This window comes from Dermacentor silvarum, chromosome 11, assembly GCF_013339745.2.
Source record: "Dermacentor silvarum isolate Dsil-2018 chromosome 11, BIME_Dsil_1.4, whole genome shotgun sequence".
Lineage (NCBI taxonomy): Eukaryota > Metazoa > Arthropoda > Arachnida > Ixodida > Ixodidae > Dermacentor > Dermacentor silvarum.
This window is the reverse complement of record NC_051164.1, coordinates 86,913,145-86,933,985: the sequence shown is the minus strand read 5'-3', so window position 1 is coordinate 86,933,985 and position 20,841 is coordinate 86,913,145. Positions and strand designations below refer to the sequence as shown.

The 20,841-nt window shown below is 45.2% G+C and overlaps 1 protein-coding gene across 1 annotated transcript in view; it reads right to left on the bottom strand.

Annotated features, from left to right (window-relative positions):
- The window catches only part of LOC119433726 (uncharacterized), a 133,147-nt gene that overhangs the window by 92,502 nt on the left and 19,804 nt on the right, over window positions 1-20,841 (bottom strand). Inside the window, exons 3-4 of the mRNA XM_037700982.2 lie at window positions 19,786-19,903; window positions 17,522-17,575 (exon numbers count right to left, since the gene is read on the bottom strand). Coding sequence (XP_037556910.1) covers window positions 17,522-17,575; window positions 19,786-19,903 — 172 coding nt within the window. The remainder of the gene's footprint in view (window positions 1-17,521; window positions 17,576-19,785; window positions 19,904-20,841) is intronic.

Genomic DNA, 20,841 nt, shown 5'->3' with positions numbered 1-20,841 from the left:
CCGACCTCTTTCAATGGATAAGGGTCTGACGAGCACATCGGTTATGGATGGAGGCCGTCTGGTGCCTTCTTTTAAAACAGGCTGCGCGTAATGATGGTGTCATGATAGAAATTTTCCACTGTGGAAAAAGGTCGGTCCACCGACCAAAACTGTTGGGTAAATACACCTAAGATAACCGCGAAGTAGTGCTTCTCATTTTTATAAATACGCTTGGCCCACTTGAAAAATCCAGTTACTAATATATATATATATATATATATATATATATATGCGTGTAAGTCGGCAAAGATGTTGCGCTTATTGAGCTAGAGGATTCAAACTTTCCTTTCCAAACGTTCGCAGTCGTCTCAAAAAGAGCACTAGCGTACGGAGCAACCACATAATTCGGAGGAGGGTCCAAAAATGACGGAACTTACGATGCTCATAAAGGCGATGGGAAGTTCTCCGAAGACGACGGACCTTGTGGGTGCTTTCGTCGCCGACGCGTAGTTGTTCTTCGGTTTCATCGCTGACACAACTTAGCGGTGCTCACGGTGAAGTTGCGGTGAAAACATCACGTCACCCTCGTTGTGGCCCGAGCCATATAGCGTTCATCACACCGCACTCCACAGTTGCACCTGTGCCGTTTGGACGCACATCGAGGTGTTTCTCTTACTGACACTGAAGACTGCAGTCACGAGTCAGCTCAATCGAAGTGTACATGGCGGAAAATGTTCCGAACCGTCTTCTCAGTAGTATACTGAACCTCCTGGTTCTTGGGATGTTCAGTTGATTCCACGCCGCAAACGCAGAACTCACGATCAGTTACGAAGAGGGTGCTATGGCATAGTGTGGCGTGAAGCTGAGAAGCAACGCTTCGAGAATCCTCTTAGAAATCTGGTAGAGTTCTGGGGTAATTATTGGGGCCACCAGCACACTCAGTCCTAAGCAAAGCCCCATGGAAATTAAGGCTTAAGAGCACAGAGCAAAGTTCTTTGAGTCTTGAAAGGGAGGCGACAGTTTGCTCGTACCGAGCACACAAGCGAAAAAAATTTTGCGAACGCTAGACAAATGGTCTACCGGCGTTTCAAGGATTTAGTCACGGCGTCCAGTCTTTCGTGAAAAAAAAATGGCAACATTTCCGTCGATGCCGCAGGTTTCGGTAAATATCACTCGCTTGCAGTCCCCCAGCATTTATCCTCTGACCTTTTCGTCTCATCAAAGTGCCAACCTCTCCTGGGATCTCGTCTTTTCTCCCGAAAGCCTCAGGCAGAATTCAGTCGCGAGTATATTGCTAAATTCCAGGTTCCGGCCTAAACCCGACGGGAGATTCGGCTTCCCATTGAGGTCACGCCGAAAAGAAAAGGTCGTCGGACTCGAAAGACCATCGCAAAATCTTGATCCGCCTGATCCGCCGGGCTAAGAAGGGGGTTACCCCCACGGTTCTCGTCAACGGTTTTGCTGGACGGACGTGACCGTCACAACAAGAACTCCGGATGGCCTCGCTTTTAAATCGATCTCGGAGCTCCTTCCATTTTATCTGTCCCGCTTCGTCTGCGTTCCTTATACTAACTCGACTACGATCTATCATTGATTTCTGAGACTTCGGAGACTAGAGCTCTTCCTCTGGCTGTTCTAGCAACCCCTGCTCTATATGAAAAGAAATACGTTTTGATAGTCTCCCCGAGAACTTATAGCGATACATCAAAATCAAATACTGACTTCCCTTTTACGATCGAGCACCTAGAAATGTTCTACATAGATTTCTAAAGCGTCCAACTTCTGTGTCTATTCCTCCAGGAAACGGCTTAGCGTAATTTATGTAAGCAGTAAGGCTGTATGACAAACAATCAAATATGACAATCAAATATTACAACCAAATAGGACACGGGAGTTGCAGTAGAGGAGAGAAGATATGAGGGGGGGGGGGGGGGGGGGGGCGAGTGTACAAGAATGCTCACTGAATATTCCAGCGAGAAAAAAATCGATCGCCAAGCCCCACGAACGCGCCGAAGAAACCTACCGCCTTCTCTTTGACTTCCTCAACGCGTTTTTTCCCTGACTTCCTCCTCTCGCGTTCTGTCCACGCTCGGCGGGCCAAATGTTATAGCTAGCTGGGAAAAAAACTTTTTTCGTGAGAGTGCTACTCCAATATTTGCGCACGCCCTACCGGAGGCTGTGAAGACGATGACGACACGGCAAGCAAATACTGCCGCCACTCGCGCGCCTTGGTCTCCCCAGTCCACAGCTTTCTTCTATGAATCCTTTCTTCTTTTTTTTCTATTCGCGTCTGAGGGCAGGCTAGCGCTGTTCACTAGACCAGTGGGAGTTGTTTACGCACAAAAATGTTTTCACTGGCCCTCGTCGCCACTTCGAGAGGAAGCGAGAAGGCGCGGGAACGAAAAAAAAAAGACAAATCAAGGAAGAAGGCTGGAAGCAGCTGGCAGCTGGAACCGGAAGCGTCCAATTTAGGCCTCCAGTGAGAAGGGGTGCAAAGGCTTCCTCCTGTCTCCGCTCCTCCTCAAACCGGATATAAAGGCTATCGTCGCGTTATTTGGTGAGAAGATGACAAAAAAGAAGAAGAAGAAGAAAGTTAGGATGACCCGGCGCTATTGCTTCCGGTATATGGTAGCGCGCTCTCGTGAGAACGCTGACCTAGTTCGTTTGTTTGCTTACGTTTATTTGCCAGCAGACTGAGCGAGATAATAGTGAAAGAATAAGAACGGTGAGAAGGGGCAAACTCTTCCCGCTGTAGTGACTAGTAAGAAGAACGGAAATGAAGGAAACTGACTGGACCGGAAAGACAAAAAAAAAACCGGAAGCGGATAGGGTATACGAACCGGATATGGCACGTCCTTGGTCGTCGCAACGTGAACAAACAATTAGCGCAAAGGTGAAGGCGAGCTACGTGCACCCGAACTAGCAAATAAATGGTCAGAAAAAGAACAAGCGTGCGAACAAAGAAGTGAGCTTCAAGAACTCCGACGCGGACGGGCAGTTATACTGGAGGCTGTGTAAGGTCAACGGAAATCAGAAGCAATCAGGGAAGAGATTAACCAAGTCAAGCCGGAAATTCGGACTCGTAATAGCGAGCTACTTCAACGGCATTGCGACAAGCTTGGGTAAAAGTGCAGAGTGCTCTTCAAGGAGATAAAAAAAAGGATCCATTCTGATTAATATATCCAGACACGCTGCAATGTTTGTTAATTAAAATGACAGATAAAGACAAACGAGTGTAATCGAGAAGTTATCAGAAATTGATCGTGACAGCAACACTTGATTTTCTGTCAGGTTAGAACTGTACTAACGGTCAAAATTAACACACAAAAAATGGGAGCCCTGGCACTGACACGGTGCTAAATCATAGCGCTGCGGGTGGCGGAAGCGATAAAGAACGGCGCTGAGATACCAAACCGGAAGTTGGCACGTAATCCGCTTCTTCACGTAAAACCCAGGAGAGACGACTCTTCGAGCGGAAGCGAGCGTACGCAACGGGGCTGTAAGCAAATAAACAAACAGATCACCCGAAACCGTCTGCGGCAAAAAAACCAAAGCACATCCGTCAATCTGCACGCCGACACCGCGCACACCGTCGCGCTGAGCAGCAACGACTTTCGCGAACGCCCCACGGTTGCGGTCAGCACGTTTACACTGGCTTTCCGTGACTGAACCATGCGGCGACACGACACCCCGGTTTCAACGGCGGGGGGAGCCTGGCCCCGGAAAGGCCGCTTCACCAACCGTCGTTTAGTCCCCGTTTCTCCCTATCCCCACACGCAAAAAGAAACTTTGTCCCCCTCTCCCTCGCTTCCCTTTCTCACCACTCCAATTTGGCCCCCGTTCCACATTTTCTTTCTTTCTTTCGTTCTTTCTTTCTGTTGCGGTATCCCCCTGGAAGTCAGGCTTCGCTGCCCGCGTCGTGGCGTTGCTATAGAGCTTATCCCAAAGGGGGGGAAAGCCTCGGGCAGGTAAAATCGGGAACGTGCGTTGCGGGTGGCGTGTTTTGACTTTGTATTTTTTTCGTCGAGTTTAGTTCCATCTCGCCTACCATGTCCCAAGCGCGTGCGTTTCTTTCGGATTTAGGAGGTTGTGGGCCGTGTTGTTGGCCCCCCCAAGGTGCATCAGCGAAGGCTAAACGAGGGAGAACAGAAGGACAGCGTCTTTTTCAGTTCGTGTAGCAGGATCTCTGGCGGGCGAAAGCTGTTGTTCCTCTTGGTTTGAAGGGGAAAAAACGAGGTGGCGTACATGATGTGTTTGTGCAAAAGAGATTCTTCTTCCCGTGTGTGAAGACTTAGGTGAACTTAGGGGGTAGGTTTCAGTGAAGTGACTGTCGTATGAAGCAAACATATCGTGCCAACATGCACGCTACGACGCGCTCCGAATGATCGAAACGTTGGGTAGGATTCGTGAGAAGTATGTACTCTAGGTGTGGGGCCTTGTATCAGGGCCTCTGACAAACACAAGCATTTTTCCCCGGGCAAGGCGAATGATTTTAACTTAGACCAGCAATAGTTGGTATTTATCGGACCAACCTTAACCACTCTATAGCAAAATAAATTGGTACTACATATTACGAAGTAGGTAACTACTGTATGAGCTAACTACTATTGGTTTCGGCCGCAGGGAAACTTCGTGAAACACTAGACACCCCCCCCCCCTTCCCCGCCCCTCCCCAACACACCACATATGCATATAATGTAGAACCACAAAATAGAGTTCAGTCACTTTTCAAACCCGTCAGCAATGCGCTTGTGCAGCCAGCAAGGAGAAAATCGGCGAGCATATTACGCAAACACGGCTGTAGTGTTATCGCGTGCAAACAACAAAACATCTTTAAAGTGAACGCGAAAGAAGAAAATTTAGTACAGTAACAGTGTGGACAGCCGACTGCTTTTACCGTCCAAATGTGCAAAAATAAAATAAACGGACATGAAATATCAAGATATTCGCGCTTTGTGATTTGAGCCAGGTCATCTGTTCATTGAAGCATACTACTTTCTTGGGCAAGAAGTTCCGACCTTCTTCGGTCAGTCTTCACCGCAAAAATATGATTTTTTTTTTCAGCCATTTAGCAGCAGCACATTTCTTAACTTTGCCTCAGTCAAGCATTTTCTCTGCATTGTTCTTATTTAATTCCTCCATATAAATATGTTTTCTTTTACGCATATGTTTCTATCACTCGCCGTACACTCCGTAAGTGCTTTTCTCCGTTGCTTGTTGCTTCGCGTGTCACACGTCATCCTTAAACCTGCGTCAATTTCTTTTTTTTTTTTTTTTTTTTTTGGCTCCGGATAAAATCTAGAATGCGAAGAGACAAATTCTGCGTTGTTCTTCGTAGTGGGTGGTGTTGTTTCCAGAGTGAATCGGGGCGCAGAAATAAAGTAACATACGCTCACCATTTTATCGAACCACGTGCGCTTATCTGACGGCAGAGAAACAATTAATTGATCAGTACGGGTCGGACGACGAATGCCCCAGGCTGGAGCCTGAAACATCACTTGTTCCAATGATGATAACATCAAGTTTTCCAAATTCCGGGGCAATATATAACTTGTTTAGACTTGCATACCATACTTCGGCAATAACGGTGTACTCCTATACCTGAATAACGGGCTCCAGTAGAAAACTCGACGACAGCGTTGCTAGATGAGACGACATTGCAGTTCGAAAAAACTCCAGCCCTAGTTAATTACTTTTGCACGTGGATATGTTTTATGCTTTTCGTGCGCGTTACTTTCCACGCGCATTCTTTCCTAACTTTGACCGAGCTAGTAGACAGCAACGTTACGCTACAGACACTTTCTTGCACCCGACTGATACTGCTTTCTCGTCAATGTCGGCCTCCTCACCAAGGTCCCCAACAAAGATGCGCTGCCTACAGATGCCTGCAGCATTTGATTGATTTTTATTCATTGATTGATTGAGTTAACGGGTGATCGATAGATACTCTATATAATTGATTGATTGATTGATTTTGTTAATCACTTGGATTTACTGTGGATTGTCTTCATCTTTTAATTCGTAAACAAAAACCAACGTGTTTGCTCTGAATCCATCATTTCCTTTTGTTGATGAAATTGTGTAATATGCGTCATTGATTGAGTGAGTGATTGATTTATTGATTGATTGATTAATTTATAACTTGGATTTACTCTGGATTGTATTCACCTCTTCATTTGTTTTACGCGTAAACAACAAACAGCGTGTTTGCTCTGAACGCATCACTTCGTTCTGTCGATGATATTGCGTAATCATTATCATCATCAGCCCATATTTATGTCCCCTGCAGGACGAAGGCCTCTCCCTGCGATCTCCAATTACCCCTGTCTCGCGCTATACTTCCTTGATTGATTGATCGATTGATTGATTGATCGATTGATTGATTGATTGATTGATTGATTGATTGATTGATTGATTGATTGATTGATTGATTGATTGATTGATTGATTGATTGATTGATTGATTGATTGATTGATTGATTGATTGATTGTCATTATACTCAATTCACTTTGCACATTCTTATTGCCTAACACTGCCAAGGTAAAAAACATGCTCATTTTGCTTGTTACGTTCATTCTAACCCTCCGCCAGCACCGACAATCACGAAATGTATGTCAGGATCGGCGTAATGAATTTGCCGCGTACAGTGCCTCCAGTAGAGCCGCACTCGACTGTGACAACAGACAGCGACAGCAGGCGACCACAACGGCAAAACAGTAACCCTGCTATGACTAGGCACCGCGCAACGCAGGACTCCACAACGTTATTGCGTTATAACTATGAAACACGGGCTTATGCTTTATTGTGTCTTTTCTCTTAAAGTGAAGGTTTAGAGGCCTTCAGATACTCTTTTTGTTGTCGACTCCATTGACTAACCCGACACGCTCTGTAAACGACAAAAACGCCGCGAGATGTTCTTTTCTTGTTTCTTCTTGTGAGACACATATATAACCTGAATTGGGTGCATTTTCTTTCGTTTTGGCCTCGGTGCAATTACTGTAATGCGGTGCCATAGTCGCGGGTCACAGGTAAAAAGAAAGAGAGAGAGAGAGAGAGAAACAGGACATTAAAAACTGCACTATCCGTCTTCCACCCGGTTGCGGACGATTAAATTCGCATGAACTGCGCCGGGAAGGGAAACAAAGAAACAAAATTTGCTCAGTTCAAGCTACCGCACACATCGCAATGCACTTTAGACGTAGAGTATACAAAAAGAATTATGCGCTGTGCTTCGGTGTTTTTTTTATTATTATTATTTACTTACCCGCAAGGTTTGAGAAACTCAACCCAAGAGCTATAATTTTGAACTTGTGCGTTGTATTTCTCTATTTATTTTCTTGTCCTTTTTTACACTGTTGCTCCATAAATTTTAACGCCCAGCGTTACCGGGCTGCTAAAAAGTGCGAAAGTATAAAGCAACCAGTGAAAAACTCAAAGTTGGTAAAGCTCTTTCAGCGTATACAGCTCACAATCATAAATTATCGTTTCTTCATCGGACATTTTTGCGTCACCTGCCACGGTCTCCTTTTTTTTCATCTTTTTTTGCTTCATTCGTTTCTCAACTTGTCTTGCCAATATCGAAAACTGGATTTAATGAATTTAATGTAATTAGAAGGCGCTTTACGGACCATTGTTCTCGAACCCCATGAATCAACGTATAATCAAAATAATCTTTTCTTTTATTCTGGTGATCCAGCAAACACAACTTTTGGACAGATATTCGAACTTTCTATACTGTGTGACGAGACAATCTACTCAACTTAGGTGTTACATACATCGTTCCTGCTTTCTTACATCAAATTCTGGTTGCTCTCCGTCAGGAGAGTTCGCTGTTGGGCTAGTTGGTGCGTGATGCTCTCTGCATTTTCCCGTTTCCTGCGTTTGTTCTTAGGATCTGGTTCTTTTATGTTCTACTGCGACAGCAGCTAAGCCTATTTCGCTGTTCCTTCGTCGGTCCGTCTTAACCGTTCCGTTTCGACGGCAGCATCGTCATCTTCCGCGTTAGTTCGGTGGCTATGGCATGGCGCCACTGACCACGATGTCGCGGGTTCGCTCCCAGCCGTGGCGGCTGCATTTCAGTAGAAGCAGAATGCAATAACTCTTGTGTACTTCTATTAATTAGGTGCACATTAAAGCACCGCAGGTGGTAGAAATTCTCATCCGGCGTCCCCCATTACGCCTTGCCTCATAATGGTTCTGTGGTGGTGGCACGTAAAACCCCCAGAATTGAAAATGGCCGTTGCCGATACCGTGCCATCACCTCAGGCGATTGTGTCATCCTCGGCTACACCGTCGCTGTGTAGTGAAAGAAAGCAAACTTTATCCGCCACTGCCATTCAGATCCGAGCTCAAACCCTTAAGGCAAAATATATATAAACTTGCAAAAATATATAACAACACTCAATTGAATCGCAACAGACATTTCATTGAATGCAACAAAAAGAACAGAAACACGACCACTTTAAGATTTTTCTAAGGATATGCAGTTTGGAGCCGGACGTGTTGCCTATTGTGCGATAGTGCTCAACAATTTGCGCACAATGTTTTGCGCCACCACAGACTCTGAGAGTGGCGGCGGCTGTGCGTATGTCTCGGAGGCCACACAGTCGATCAATCCTGGGAGTGCACGTGCACGGCTGCGTGTGCGTCGCAAAAAGAAGTTATTGAGACTACGGTGGTGTATGCCGTGCGAACCTGCTGCTGTTATTAGATAGCTTTAGCTCGTCCGTATACGCAACCCTCTACAGAAATGCAATGTTACACAAACATAGGCGCCATTAACAACGCTGGTAGCGACACCTTGTGATGTTTCGTCCAACAACAACTTGTGAAATGTTTTTGCGTTACGTGAGTGTTCTCGCCACGGCAATACAAAACGAAACGGTTTTAAGGTTTTCCACTGCATCGCTGGCTACACTTTAAACCAGCAGATAAGTAGAATATAATCAGTCACTGCTATAATGGCTCTGCGTTCTCTCTGGTTAAGCTCTGGGCCGAAAGATGGGGCCACCAACCCGACTGTTCTCGTTTACATGCCCGGAAACTCGGCATTCTGTGAACGGCAATTACGCACACGGACACGTTAACCCTCTCTGTTGTGAATGAGTTCTGAGCTGAAGGAATCGCCTCTTCCTCTTCAGAACCACAATCTCTCTCTCTCTCTCTCTCTCTGTCTCTCTGTCTCTCTCTCTCTCAAGGAACCGCTAAAGTTCGCTGATCTTGTCTTTTCTGCCTAGTTCTAAAGCGGGTTATCTTCGTCCGCAACAGAGCAGTAAACATTCCCGCTCATACAGCCGTATACAAGAACGAGTGTAGATGCCGGTTCCCAACGGGATTTCTTAGCAGCAGGAAGCGCGGTAAGCCAATAACGGAGAACGCAATATGTGTCACGATGCCTCGTGCCGCGAGCAGCGGGGAAGTGCGCGCCGTCCACTGGGTGCTCTTTTCGCACGCCGCAAACGAGATGCGCTCGCCGGCGCACTACCTCCCGCAAGAAGAATCGTCACTGTCTGCGCAATAAAGCCAACGCCGTGAGAAACGCTGACCGCACGGTCTGCTAATGAATGCAGCGGGGTAAGAATAGAATATAGCGAGGCGCAATATCCCTCCCGGCTTGCGTTGTCCGCAGCGTGACAGCGGATACGACTTCCCGTTTTCCGTAACCACAAACAGCGTAGCCCCCCAAACAGCCACGCTGCTTAGGCTGTGGTGGCTTTGGTGTATTTATCGAATTGGTATACAATGATGATTGGTTTGTTAAACAGTTTTTATTGATAAACTATTCTTTCAGAACACTATTAGCGTTAATTTCGCAGCAATAGGTTCTCTGTTAGATGAGAAACAGAAGTTCAAAGTTAATTTCTTTTTTTTTTCACGGCACGATTTCAACATACTTTTGTGCACATGGGGGCTCTTTTGGGGCCAGTAAAAAGTTATCCAAACTTCCTATTTCCAGTCTTTGGCTCCTTTATGATACGATGTAGTCCATCTTTACTGATGAACAACTAAGTGGACCCTCCCACAGCCTCCCCCCCCCCCCCCCCCCCCCCGAAAGTACGCTGTCAAAATTCATGAGATCACGACGAGCTGGTGCGCCAACTTCGAGGCGGGATCGGCGTCGCCGTGATGTTCCGTATATAACTGTGTATACGTATGCTATATGTTTGTCCGTACCGTATACGCATGGTAGATGACACTTTATTCAAGCCGGCTATATTTTTAGCAGTGTAGACAGATAATTTGCTAACGCAGCTGAAATCTTTGTTCCTTTTAATTGGCGTCCCCTCAAAGAGACTGACAATGGTCGATCTTGCGCAGTGACTTTCACGTCAGCGTTGCGAGGACAATGGTGAATGCGTATTTTCAGCGGACGAGTTTACTGCAGAGCGTGTGCGCGTTTCACAGAATCGTATTTGTGCAGCTCCGCTACTGTGCCCAGACCTGCGTTTTCGGGCTATGCTTCAATAGCATGTCGAGTTGCATGGCAACCTATGCCGTAAGCTGCTTTCTCATACGTGATGTTTGAGTAGTATGAAGCTTTGATAGAGTATTATGAGCGTGCTGAATAGAAATATACACTAACTGGCACCGGAAACATGGACTTCGAAATAGCAAGAGGTACGCAGCTAAGATAAACACGGCAATGTCTTCATCAATTTTGATGGTACAGTAAAGGCAGCAGGGAAACTCATGTACTGAACTGTACATGTATAGTATACCCAAAGCAGACCCGCAACCTTGATTGAAACTAGAGCGACGAATAGGATACAGAAGTTTCATGTGTAACTAACGATGATGTTAGGGGGCTTTGCAATATATGTCCAGTGGGAAAGAGATGGGAGAAGGTAAACAGTCGATTTGATCAAAAATTGAAGCGATATTATATTGCAAAAGCTTTGCGACTCTTTATTCGCAATGCCTCAAGACACTGAAAGTGTGCCTGCGAGTTGGAAGAATTCCAACACCAAACTAATCCGGAACAAGGGAGGCGTTAAAGAATTGAAGAATTATAGGCCAATTACTTGCTCTCAGTACTGTGTATATTGCTCACAGCGCCTCAACTCCTGTAAAAGTTACGTTTAAAGAGTGGCAGGGAGCAAGGCCTTGCAGCCTCTGCGATGCACCAGTTAATCCTACCTACCTAAAACTTGAGCTTGTAAAAGCACATTTTTTTGCATATTACAATGATTCGTTATAGTGATGATGGTAATTAGTGAATTTTACTTACCTAATCGTTAACTATCTCAATTTCTGAAGTCCGCCGGCGCAAATAATGCGTTTCCGAAGACATTTTTTTTTTCGTATTGTTGTTAAAAAAATAAGTTTTCGGTGAAGCACACCTGAGAATCCCACAGATCACGACAGCGTTTACCGAGAACAACTGGCAGAACACGGGGCATCCAAAAAAAAAAAAAAACCCGCTAGCAGCACAGAATTCGGCGATGTCGAAATCTCAAACTTTCGATGTGACCGGGCGCGCGTGTGCTCTGAACCCTGCGGCTAAACGTCAGACAAGCTTCATTGCGACATCCGTGACACGCTATAAGTTTGTGTGCGAAACACGACGCCTTTTGTAGCTCCGTTTATCGACAGCTGAACAGGACAGGAGCCCAGGAAAAACGTCAGCGAGTCGCCAGCAATAACGACGAAACAAACGGCCAGACCAACGGCCTTTTCAGAGCGTGGCCTTGGTTCGGCCTAGCTTGCAGGGGTGTGCTGTGCTACTAAAGATATCTCTGACGTCAGGTGCGTTAAGCCGCGTTAGCGTCAACATCGCCGAAGTTTCGGAGTTGGTTTTTTCTTCAACCCTGCGGGTGTCACGGGGCGGATGACGTTCGTCGCACGTCAAAGAACAAGCCGGTTTTTCTTTCGAAAGACGACCTTGCACAGCGCGAAAATGACGTACAGGATATCAGATTGTTCTTGTAGGTTGTTGTCAATTGGTACGATCACTGTCGAACTTAGGTGAGAAGAGTAAAAACATGACAAGTGTGATGCTAAATACGCAAGCGCTAAACAGAAACACAAGTCCCGTTTAAGTCGTCCTTCTGTCTCTCATTCGTTTACTTCTTTAGCGTATTTACAACTCTCTTAGGAGACGAACCAGCTGGCCTTCCGACAAGTACATTAACGTCATGACAAATGTAGTTTAGGCCGGGCATCTAATTTTGTATATGCAAACAGAAATAAAGGAACGAAGTGACTTTTTTTCAACCGGCGGCTGTTGCGTTCTACCGCAACTTCCTAAACAAAAGGTATCGCGTGGATCCCTCAAGCTGAGCACCATCATCGAACAAAACTGTCTGTCACTTTCCATTGCCTGCGTTGCTAATCCTGCCTTATTCTCAACAATCTTATCTCATCACCTGTCATTCAAAGCAGTAATTAAATATAGCTGATTACAAATAATTATTAAATTGAATGGCATCAACCACAAAAATTACTGGCAGCTCCCCTACTTGACTAGGAACAATGTGCACTTGGTTATCTTCACGTAGAATGGCCTGTCTTCCTTTAAAAAAACGCGATGTATGTTAGCTGGAATATATAGGCTCACAGGTACACATATAAAGGACGCTGACCTTTTGTAAAACACCACATAAAAATCAACGGCGTACTCAATTTAGTCGATTTTCTTTATTTAGCCATTTGATATGCGCTATTCACTGCGTGTGTGCCGATTTCCGACCAATCTTCCAGTACTAGCATCTGCCACATTGACAAAAAAAATGGTACAGAACCGTTAAATGTAGCTGGATATGTGTCGTATGCGCCTCTGCACATACGCCTGTTGTCACCATTGTTCCTTCGACAAGGACCATTCAACCCGCCGGTGGTTGTTCAGTGGCTATGGTGTTGGGCTGCTGAGCACGAGGTGGCGGGATCGAATCCCGGCCACGGCGGCCGCATTTCGATGGGGGCGAAATGCGAAAACACCCGTGTACTTAGATTTAGGTGCACGTTAAAGAACCCCACGTGGTCCAAATTTCCGGAGTCCCCCACTACGGCGTGCCTCATAATCAGAACTTGTTTTGGCACGTAAAGTCCCATAATTTAATTTTCTTTAACAAGGACCATTCATCGCTTTCATCCTCTTAACATTGCTGCGTAAACGTCTCGTGACCGGTGCAGTGCAAAATCAACGCGATATCACGAGATTAAAGTTCTGACCTAGGTGGGGGATATAAAAATAGGCATTTCGGGATGTTGCACGTCACATAAGATGAATGTAAACGATACTGTTGTGTGGGATTTAATGCAATCGGCTTGACTAAAGCTTCGTTCGCTTCGCCTAAGTTGGAACACGTGCGTTTGCTCTGCATTTTCTTTTTATGCCCGATGCGCCTCTGGACGCGATCAGGATCATCGCGCTCTCCTTGCTTTCCTAGAATTAGCTAACTTTTGTTCACGTTTGTAACTAAGACGCTGTTTCTTCTATTTAACATTTCTTTAGTAGCGTGACTTGCAGTGACCGGCCCTACTGTGTGTGACCTGCACTGTGTGTGTTCTACTTCATTCTTTTGACATTTGTCACCTCGCTCTTTCTTTCTGTCAAATGTATATATGTTTTCAAAACAAATAATATTATTAATAATAATTTAATAATAATAACAGAACAGCGAGTGAATCGCTGAGTCAGCGATGACAAGTAAAAAATAAGAACCGACAGGCTTGACCTTCTCTTCGAGCGGGTTGACTGGACACGCAAGCAACGCGCCGAAGGAATCATAGCGCATGCATGTGTGCTAGTAGCAATCAGACGAGCCTTCTCGTTTGCTGAGCACTTTTGCACAACTCTGAGATAGGCGTTCAACTCAAAGTACCTGCTTAATCCGTCACCCGCATTGTTAAAAGCGTGTTGAAAATTGACAATCAATTAGGTATCCTTATGTAATTTGAATGCGAAAACTTCTCTAATTAATTGGTTACGTTCATGATACGTGACGTCACACATTGTCACGTGTCCCTCACAACTCTACCTTAATCCACCTTAGTCCACCTTGCTCTAACTTGCACCAACCTTAATCCACCTCAATCCTATTTAATCGACCTTAACCCACCTTCATTCGTTTTACTTCACCTTAATTAACTTTACTCCGCCTTAAGTCACCTTACTCTAATTCATCGTCGTCATACAAGACGCTGATGACGTCACGTTGATTTTTGGTACCACTCGTTTAGGGCAACGCCGGCTTTCCGGCCCTCACGGGAAATATAATGCTTCCGCATTAATAAAATGCCCCAAGCCGTCTTGGCTGCCATGCTGCGGATAAGCCTTTCACAATAAAACACCGCGAGATAGCCGCGGAAGATTCAGCTCTCTTGATAATTGCTGCAAAAGCGTATAGCTTAATAATCGAAAGTGCATCTTACCTCTTCTTATCGCGTCTGCTTCAACTTTAGGCATATCATAAAGTGACGTCATAAAGAACGACAGAAGTCCTAAAACAGTATTGTGTTGATTCTAGCCTCAGTTAAGAAACTGAACGATAGTCTTACGCACCTCAAATTTCCAAAGGAGCCTCAAAGAATTTGACACTATGCGACTGCTAGTCTGCCTTTTCTTTCTGGATGCCTTCTTCCTTCGTCTTTAATAATTAATGAAGGGACGGCGCCGGCTTAATTAAACTAACTGTCGGAGGCCGACTGCGCACTCGAAGCCATTTATTAAAATAGAGGCACGAAGGTGGTCCGACGTATGTCTCCATAGACGCCTCTCAGAAACTCGGCAACTTCCTTTTTTCTTTTTTCCGGTTCCAACTGGGACTCCTTTGGCGCGGCATACTTACTCTCCAAGTGATGACTTCTGTTCATCGGCCTTGCGCAACAACTTCGCGCACAGCGTTGCTACGAATGCGCGGCGCCACTTCAGAGACCTTAATTCAGAACTCAAAGCAAGAAAGCTTTCGAGAGTGGAGCGCGGTAAGGGCTTGAAGAGTGGGATAAGAACGCGCAAGCTCACTGTTCACGAGCCGGTTCTTTTAATTAACGCGCTCGCGTACAAGCTTTATCTTCATGAAGCGTTCGTGCGTGTACCACCCCAAGCGCAAAGCTCCCTCCTTATATTACCAGCGAAAAATGTGGCGTTATTGTCTTCATGCTCCGTCGGTGTTGGCCGTTGGAACGGCAGTGAAATTGATGTCCGACACGGCCCCGGACACGCTTTGCCGTTGATGAATCGTCGAGCCGTACCTGGCGGCTGCTCCTTTTCCTTCATCAGCACTGAAGTGCTATTCTAGGAAAGGGGGGGGGGGGGGGGGGGGGGGTGCGAGGGGTAACATATTCTTGATATAAGCGCGAAGAAGACACGGACGGAGGCGCTCGTCCTGTCTTCTTCCGCCTCCGTCCGTGTCTTCTTCGCGCTTATATCAAGAATATGTTACCGTACCAACTCGCCCAACTATCCATTCTTGTGCGAGGGGTATTCTGTAAGTGTCCAGCTAGTGGACATGTCCATGTCGTCTGCTGCTGAAGTGCTGATTGGCTGTGGGCGCATGTCTGCTGACGCGTACCATAGCCCGGCCAATCGGAACTTCAGCAGCAGACGAAATGGACATGTCCGCTAGGTGGACACTTACAGAATACCCCCCTTCCTCTAGAAGTTGCCACATTCCGCCATATTGTCTAATTCTGTGACGGCGACATTTTGAGCCAATCAGAGAAGCCGCGTCAGCCATCCAGGCCAATCAGAACTAACAAGATGGCAAATCGGACAAATTGGCGGAATACGGCAGTGTCCAGAATAGCACCGCTGATCTGCTGCATTTTACGTTTCACTATAATTAATTCGGGGAAGGAATAAACCAGCCTGTTGTGCTTTATGTCGAGAATTATTAAATTAAATTCTGGGGTTTTGCGTGCCACAACCACGATCTGATTATGAGGCACGCCGTAATGGAGGAAACTACGGTATAATTTTGACTACCTGTGGTTCTTTAACGTTCGCCCAATGCACGATACACGGGCTTTGTTGCAATTTCGCCCCTGTCTAAATGCAGCCGTCGCGGCCGGGATTCGATCCCGCGACCTCGTGTTCAGCGGCGCAACGCCATAGCCACTAAGACGCCTCGGCGGGTGCATGTCCGAGATTCGTCACTTCCTATTCCTCCCACAGGCATTTATAAAGCAACAGTCCAAATCAACGTCTGAACCGAAAGAGTCCTACGATTGATCTTAATACAAGACTATGAATTCCATCTTTCGGAGCGTTTATAAACAGTTCCAGACGCGTGAAATAGCAAGCTTTACTAATTTCTGCAACTTAACGAACTTTGGCTGATTTCTACTTTGGAATCCAGAACTCAACTGCGGAAGAGCGCAGTTGCCACGCCCTTAGCAGATGTCCATAAGTGACGTGCATGTCCGCGCTTTACACTCGGGCGGGAACGTAAACACCAATATTATTAACCTCCTTAATTTCTAAATGTTTGTCCTTGTCTTTTTAGGTGCTACTTAAGATCCCAGCAGAGCAGACCAACTAGCCACAATTACGGCAGTAGTCAACTGAAGCATCAAGTTTACAACTCTATACTTCAGCTATCAGAACGGCTGAGCAGTGGTCAGAACACGGTCTTAAAATTTTTGAAATAAACTATCACTTTAAAAAAAAAAGTTTGCGATTCCTTGTCCAGCTGTGATCTCGCGCGCTTTCAGCGAAGCCCGGCGGTGAACCGTAATGAGCCGCATCACTCATGAGCGTCTGAATAAAAGAACAAGGAGAGATGATAAAGTGAAGGCGAACTATTTACATATTTGCAACAGAGCGACTAGGTACAAGATGTCCATAGTTCGCGTATGGAGTGACTTACGCTCTTGAGCTTAGATTTGGCTGCATTTTAGAGAACCGCATGAGGCAAACATTAATCCGGAGCACCTCACTACGGCGTGCCTCATAATCATATCGTGATTTTGGCTGGCAAAACCTCACTGTTTAATTTTTAATTTACCGCGGAATGGTATGTTACGCTACATAACACGAAATGTTACGTTTGTGTTTAGTAATTGTCTCGTTCTTTCGCCTAAAAACCTAATTAGTCTACTTTTTCTAATCATCTAATTACTACCTCCAGTCATGTTAAAATGTATGTTTCTGCGGTAAAGGTGCTCCTGCGGAAATATCTTGATCATCGTTTTTTTTCACAATTATTAGCAATTTTCAAACACAGTTTATGAATCCGGATGTACAAATTCATGGAACATCTGTACTTATACCATTCTTTCTTGTGACAAAGCAATGATTAGTGCTTATGAACATGAGAGGTGCTCTGATATAATTTTCCCACTATAAACTTATGCAATTACCGGTGTCATGCAAATTGCGGGTGACCGATCACTTGACCGTTTTCTTGCACAAAAATAAACGCGCCAACAAAATCTTCTCCCAGTCGAGTATTAGTAGCAGAAACTGCCTAACACAAAGAAACGTAATAGAAAGTTATAGTATCACCAACCCCGCAAAAACTTCCAGGTTCGATTTTTTTTTCTCTTTTGCATAAGAGCCCACGGCTAAGGCGAATGCAGATATAATCATGATAGCACTTACACAAGGAGGGAGGAAGCTCTTCGCCTTCAGGTCCATCTCTTGAAAGTCTTTCACCTAAAAAATAACAAGGAATGGTGCAAAATCAAACTTTACCACCTTAAACTACAAGGCAACTCGGAAATAAGTTCGCTGTGTTGATATTTAACTGACGCAACATTTTTTTTATAAGTTAACTGAATAGAATGGAATAGGGTCAAATAGTTTAAATTATTATGTTAAGGTGGTTTTCTCACAGCGCCATTCAGACCCATAGAATATTAGCACATTTAGTCTTGCGCAAAAAGAAACGCGCCAACAAAATCGTCTCACAGTCGAGTCTTTCAAGTACACTTGAAATGCAAAAATGCCCTCAATGGTCACCGCTGAAGTTATTTAAATGGACGTTCTTGCATCGAAATTGAAATATTATACTCTACCGACCGAGAGAGACAGGCTACTAATTTCGAGCAGCACAGTTTACACGGATTTTCAATTTAATATGGTTAACAATATTGCAGCATCAATATTATTAACCTTCTTGACTTTAAAATGTCTGCCCTTGTCTTTCTTTATGTCTTTTTCTTTCTTTTTTTGCGCTACTTAGGATTTCAGCTCGACAGACCAAAGTCACAATTACCGAAGTGGTCAACTAAAGCATCAAGTTTTCAACTCTATATTTCGGCAATAAGAATTGCTCTACAGTGGCCAGAACACGGTCATACATTTTCTTTAAAATAAACTGTCAACTCTGCATTTAAAAAATGTTTACAATTTTTCAACATATTTTAGTATCTTTGGTTTCAAGGATATAGTGTTTTTCACATATTAGGTTGGCAGGTCCAATGTTGCCTCTTACAATGTGTCTGTTGAAAACCTATTGAATAATAAATTACTAGTTTTAACTATATTGCGAACCATTCGTAAAGAATATCTAGAGGCACAATATATATAGGCCTGCTATAAATCTCTATTCATACCGTGAGATTGCCGAGATAAAGTTTCGTTGACTTTAGGCATTACTCGCTGCTGTCACTCTTGGCATGCTGCCGGCATTCCTTGCTCCACTCTGAGAGCGCGTTTTGCATATAAAACAGTAAATTTCAGGCGGCGCCTACCGCATAGGTAAACAGCCCATGGCGCGCCTCGGAAAGGTCGAAGGCCAACTTGCATCGGGCCCGACGCTCCAGACGAGACGTGCTTCTTAAGCCGCTCAGCTTCGTAAAATTCCCGCCATCAAAGTTTCTATCAGGATGCTGATGTTCAGTGAAGCAGTGCTGAGATGCTTTCCTAACGACAGGACATTTAAAAAAGAAAGAAAAAAAAGGATTTTGCTCGTCTTTCACTCTTTTATTGGTGTTTTTGTACAGTTCAGCACCGCGCTTGCATTACCCGGTGCCTTGTTCTACGCCTCCAAGGACTTTGAGGCTCTAACCCCCTTCATATTTTTTTATTCGGGGCACGTTCCAGAATTCCGGCATTCTCTTAATGCGTTGCTTCGAGTTTTGCGCAATTCTTTAACACGGTTCCGGTACGCTCGAACGTCCACGTGAACATGTGTGCTTCCGTCTGAAGCGTGCGTAGCAACCGTCAGTCTTGTTCACGAACATTAGGGTCTTCGAAGGCTCGTGTGCTCACGAATGATCACGAAGGAAGAAAAAGAAGAAGTCACCTATTAAGCTCTGGTATATGCTTCACTCGTGGCGTGCTTAAATATATTTCCCCCTCTTCCGTGTTCGGCAGCGGTTGGGAGTTGCCTTCGAACTTGCTCGGCACTAAGCGGAATGGCTAAGAGTGAGCTTCACGCGATGCCTGCAACGCGTATAGGGCTGCGATGAGAATGTCTACCCCTATATGTCTTATATATATATATATATATATATATATATATATATATATATATATATATATTAACATCCCTGCCTTCTCTCTCTCTCTGATATTTTGAGTAGTCATGCAGGCTAAGAACATACATTTCTACTTCGTTATCTTTCCTCACAGAGCCACGAAGTGTCACCGCCAACACTTGTCCTTCTCGGATACACCTTCTGGTATTGCCGTACACGTCCACCGAAGCATGTGTCCGCCATGCTGAGCCTCTTGATGACGTCATAAGCTGGGTACGCAGTCGTAGCCGTAAGACGAAGACAACAGCACTTGCCTGTGTATGTATTTCGACATTCATCCGTTTTAATTCTGTGATTACGGGAGAGCGGTAATTGTTGGCGAGCTCATTCGATTCGCGCGTTCGCTCAGCGTCCTTCCGCGAGGACAACGCTGCCACGTACCTGGGTGAAGTTCCTTCCGACGCTGCGAAGGAAGACGTACTCCTTGGGAACCACGTCGTGGCCAAGCTGCCGGTCGATCTCCCGCCGCACGTCCACCAGGCGAGCAGTGGGCAGGACTCTGTCGGCACGGGCAATTCGATTGATCGATCGTTTGGTTCAGCAATTATTCTGCTCTTCCACACTTCTTTAAAATTAAAAAAAAATGTTTACTGACTAAGTTCGTTCTTCGTCATGATGGGAAGAAGAGGGCTAGATACTTCAGTGGTATTGGCCGATCGGCGCGTCTCAATTTTGCGAAGATTGGTATGACTTACGAAAGCACCTAGGGGTGTTTTCGTAAGTCGCAATACTGAAGGCTTCTAGTTAAGGTAGCCAGTGAGAATGGGCTCATCGGCATGCCACCTAATGCTGCTTACATCCAGAATTCTCGCCAGCAGATTCAGCTCCACCAAAGCTTTGCTCGTTCATCGCTAAAGAAGGCCTAATGCGGGTTTAAGGCAATTTGGGGGAAAGTGTTGACAAAGGGCTGAGGCGTTTGGCGGACATGTGGATGGTGAGTTCAGAGTGTCTTGAAGTGGGCGCAGTCCGCACAGAATATAATACCCCTACATATACGCGTACTCTATTTCAGACAATGTCAAGAAGTTATAGACGAGAGTTACTACTACTTAAACGTGCAAGTACTTAGGAAGAGTGTAATTACGAGAAAAGCAAACAAGGATTATTGAGTGTATGCAAATGTATACAGACACAGGGACAATATTTAGTAACAAGACAGAAATAAAGACAGTGCCGCGAAAATCAATTTCATCGCTGCCTATAGACAGCCATTAGTCGGAAATTTATAGACGGCCTGCGTACTTCGTGTGGCCTAACCTAAAAATGCACTTATCGAAAGTGCGTTGTTAGCCTGCTGTGACGTTCACAAATTCTTTTTGATGTGCGTCGTTCACAAACATTCCTCCCTGAACATACTTTTTCGTCAAGCCAACTCTAACTGACTCGAAGCACGATTTAAAATGAACAGTTCACAACGCTTGTGAGGCAAAAGGCACG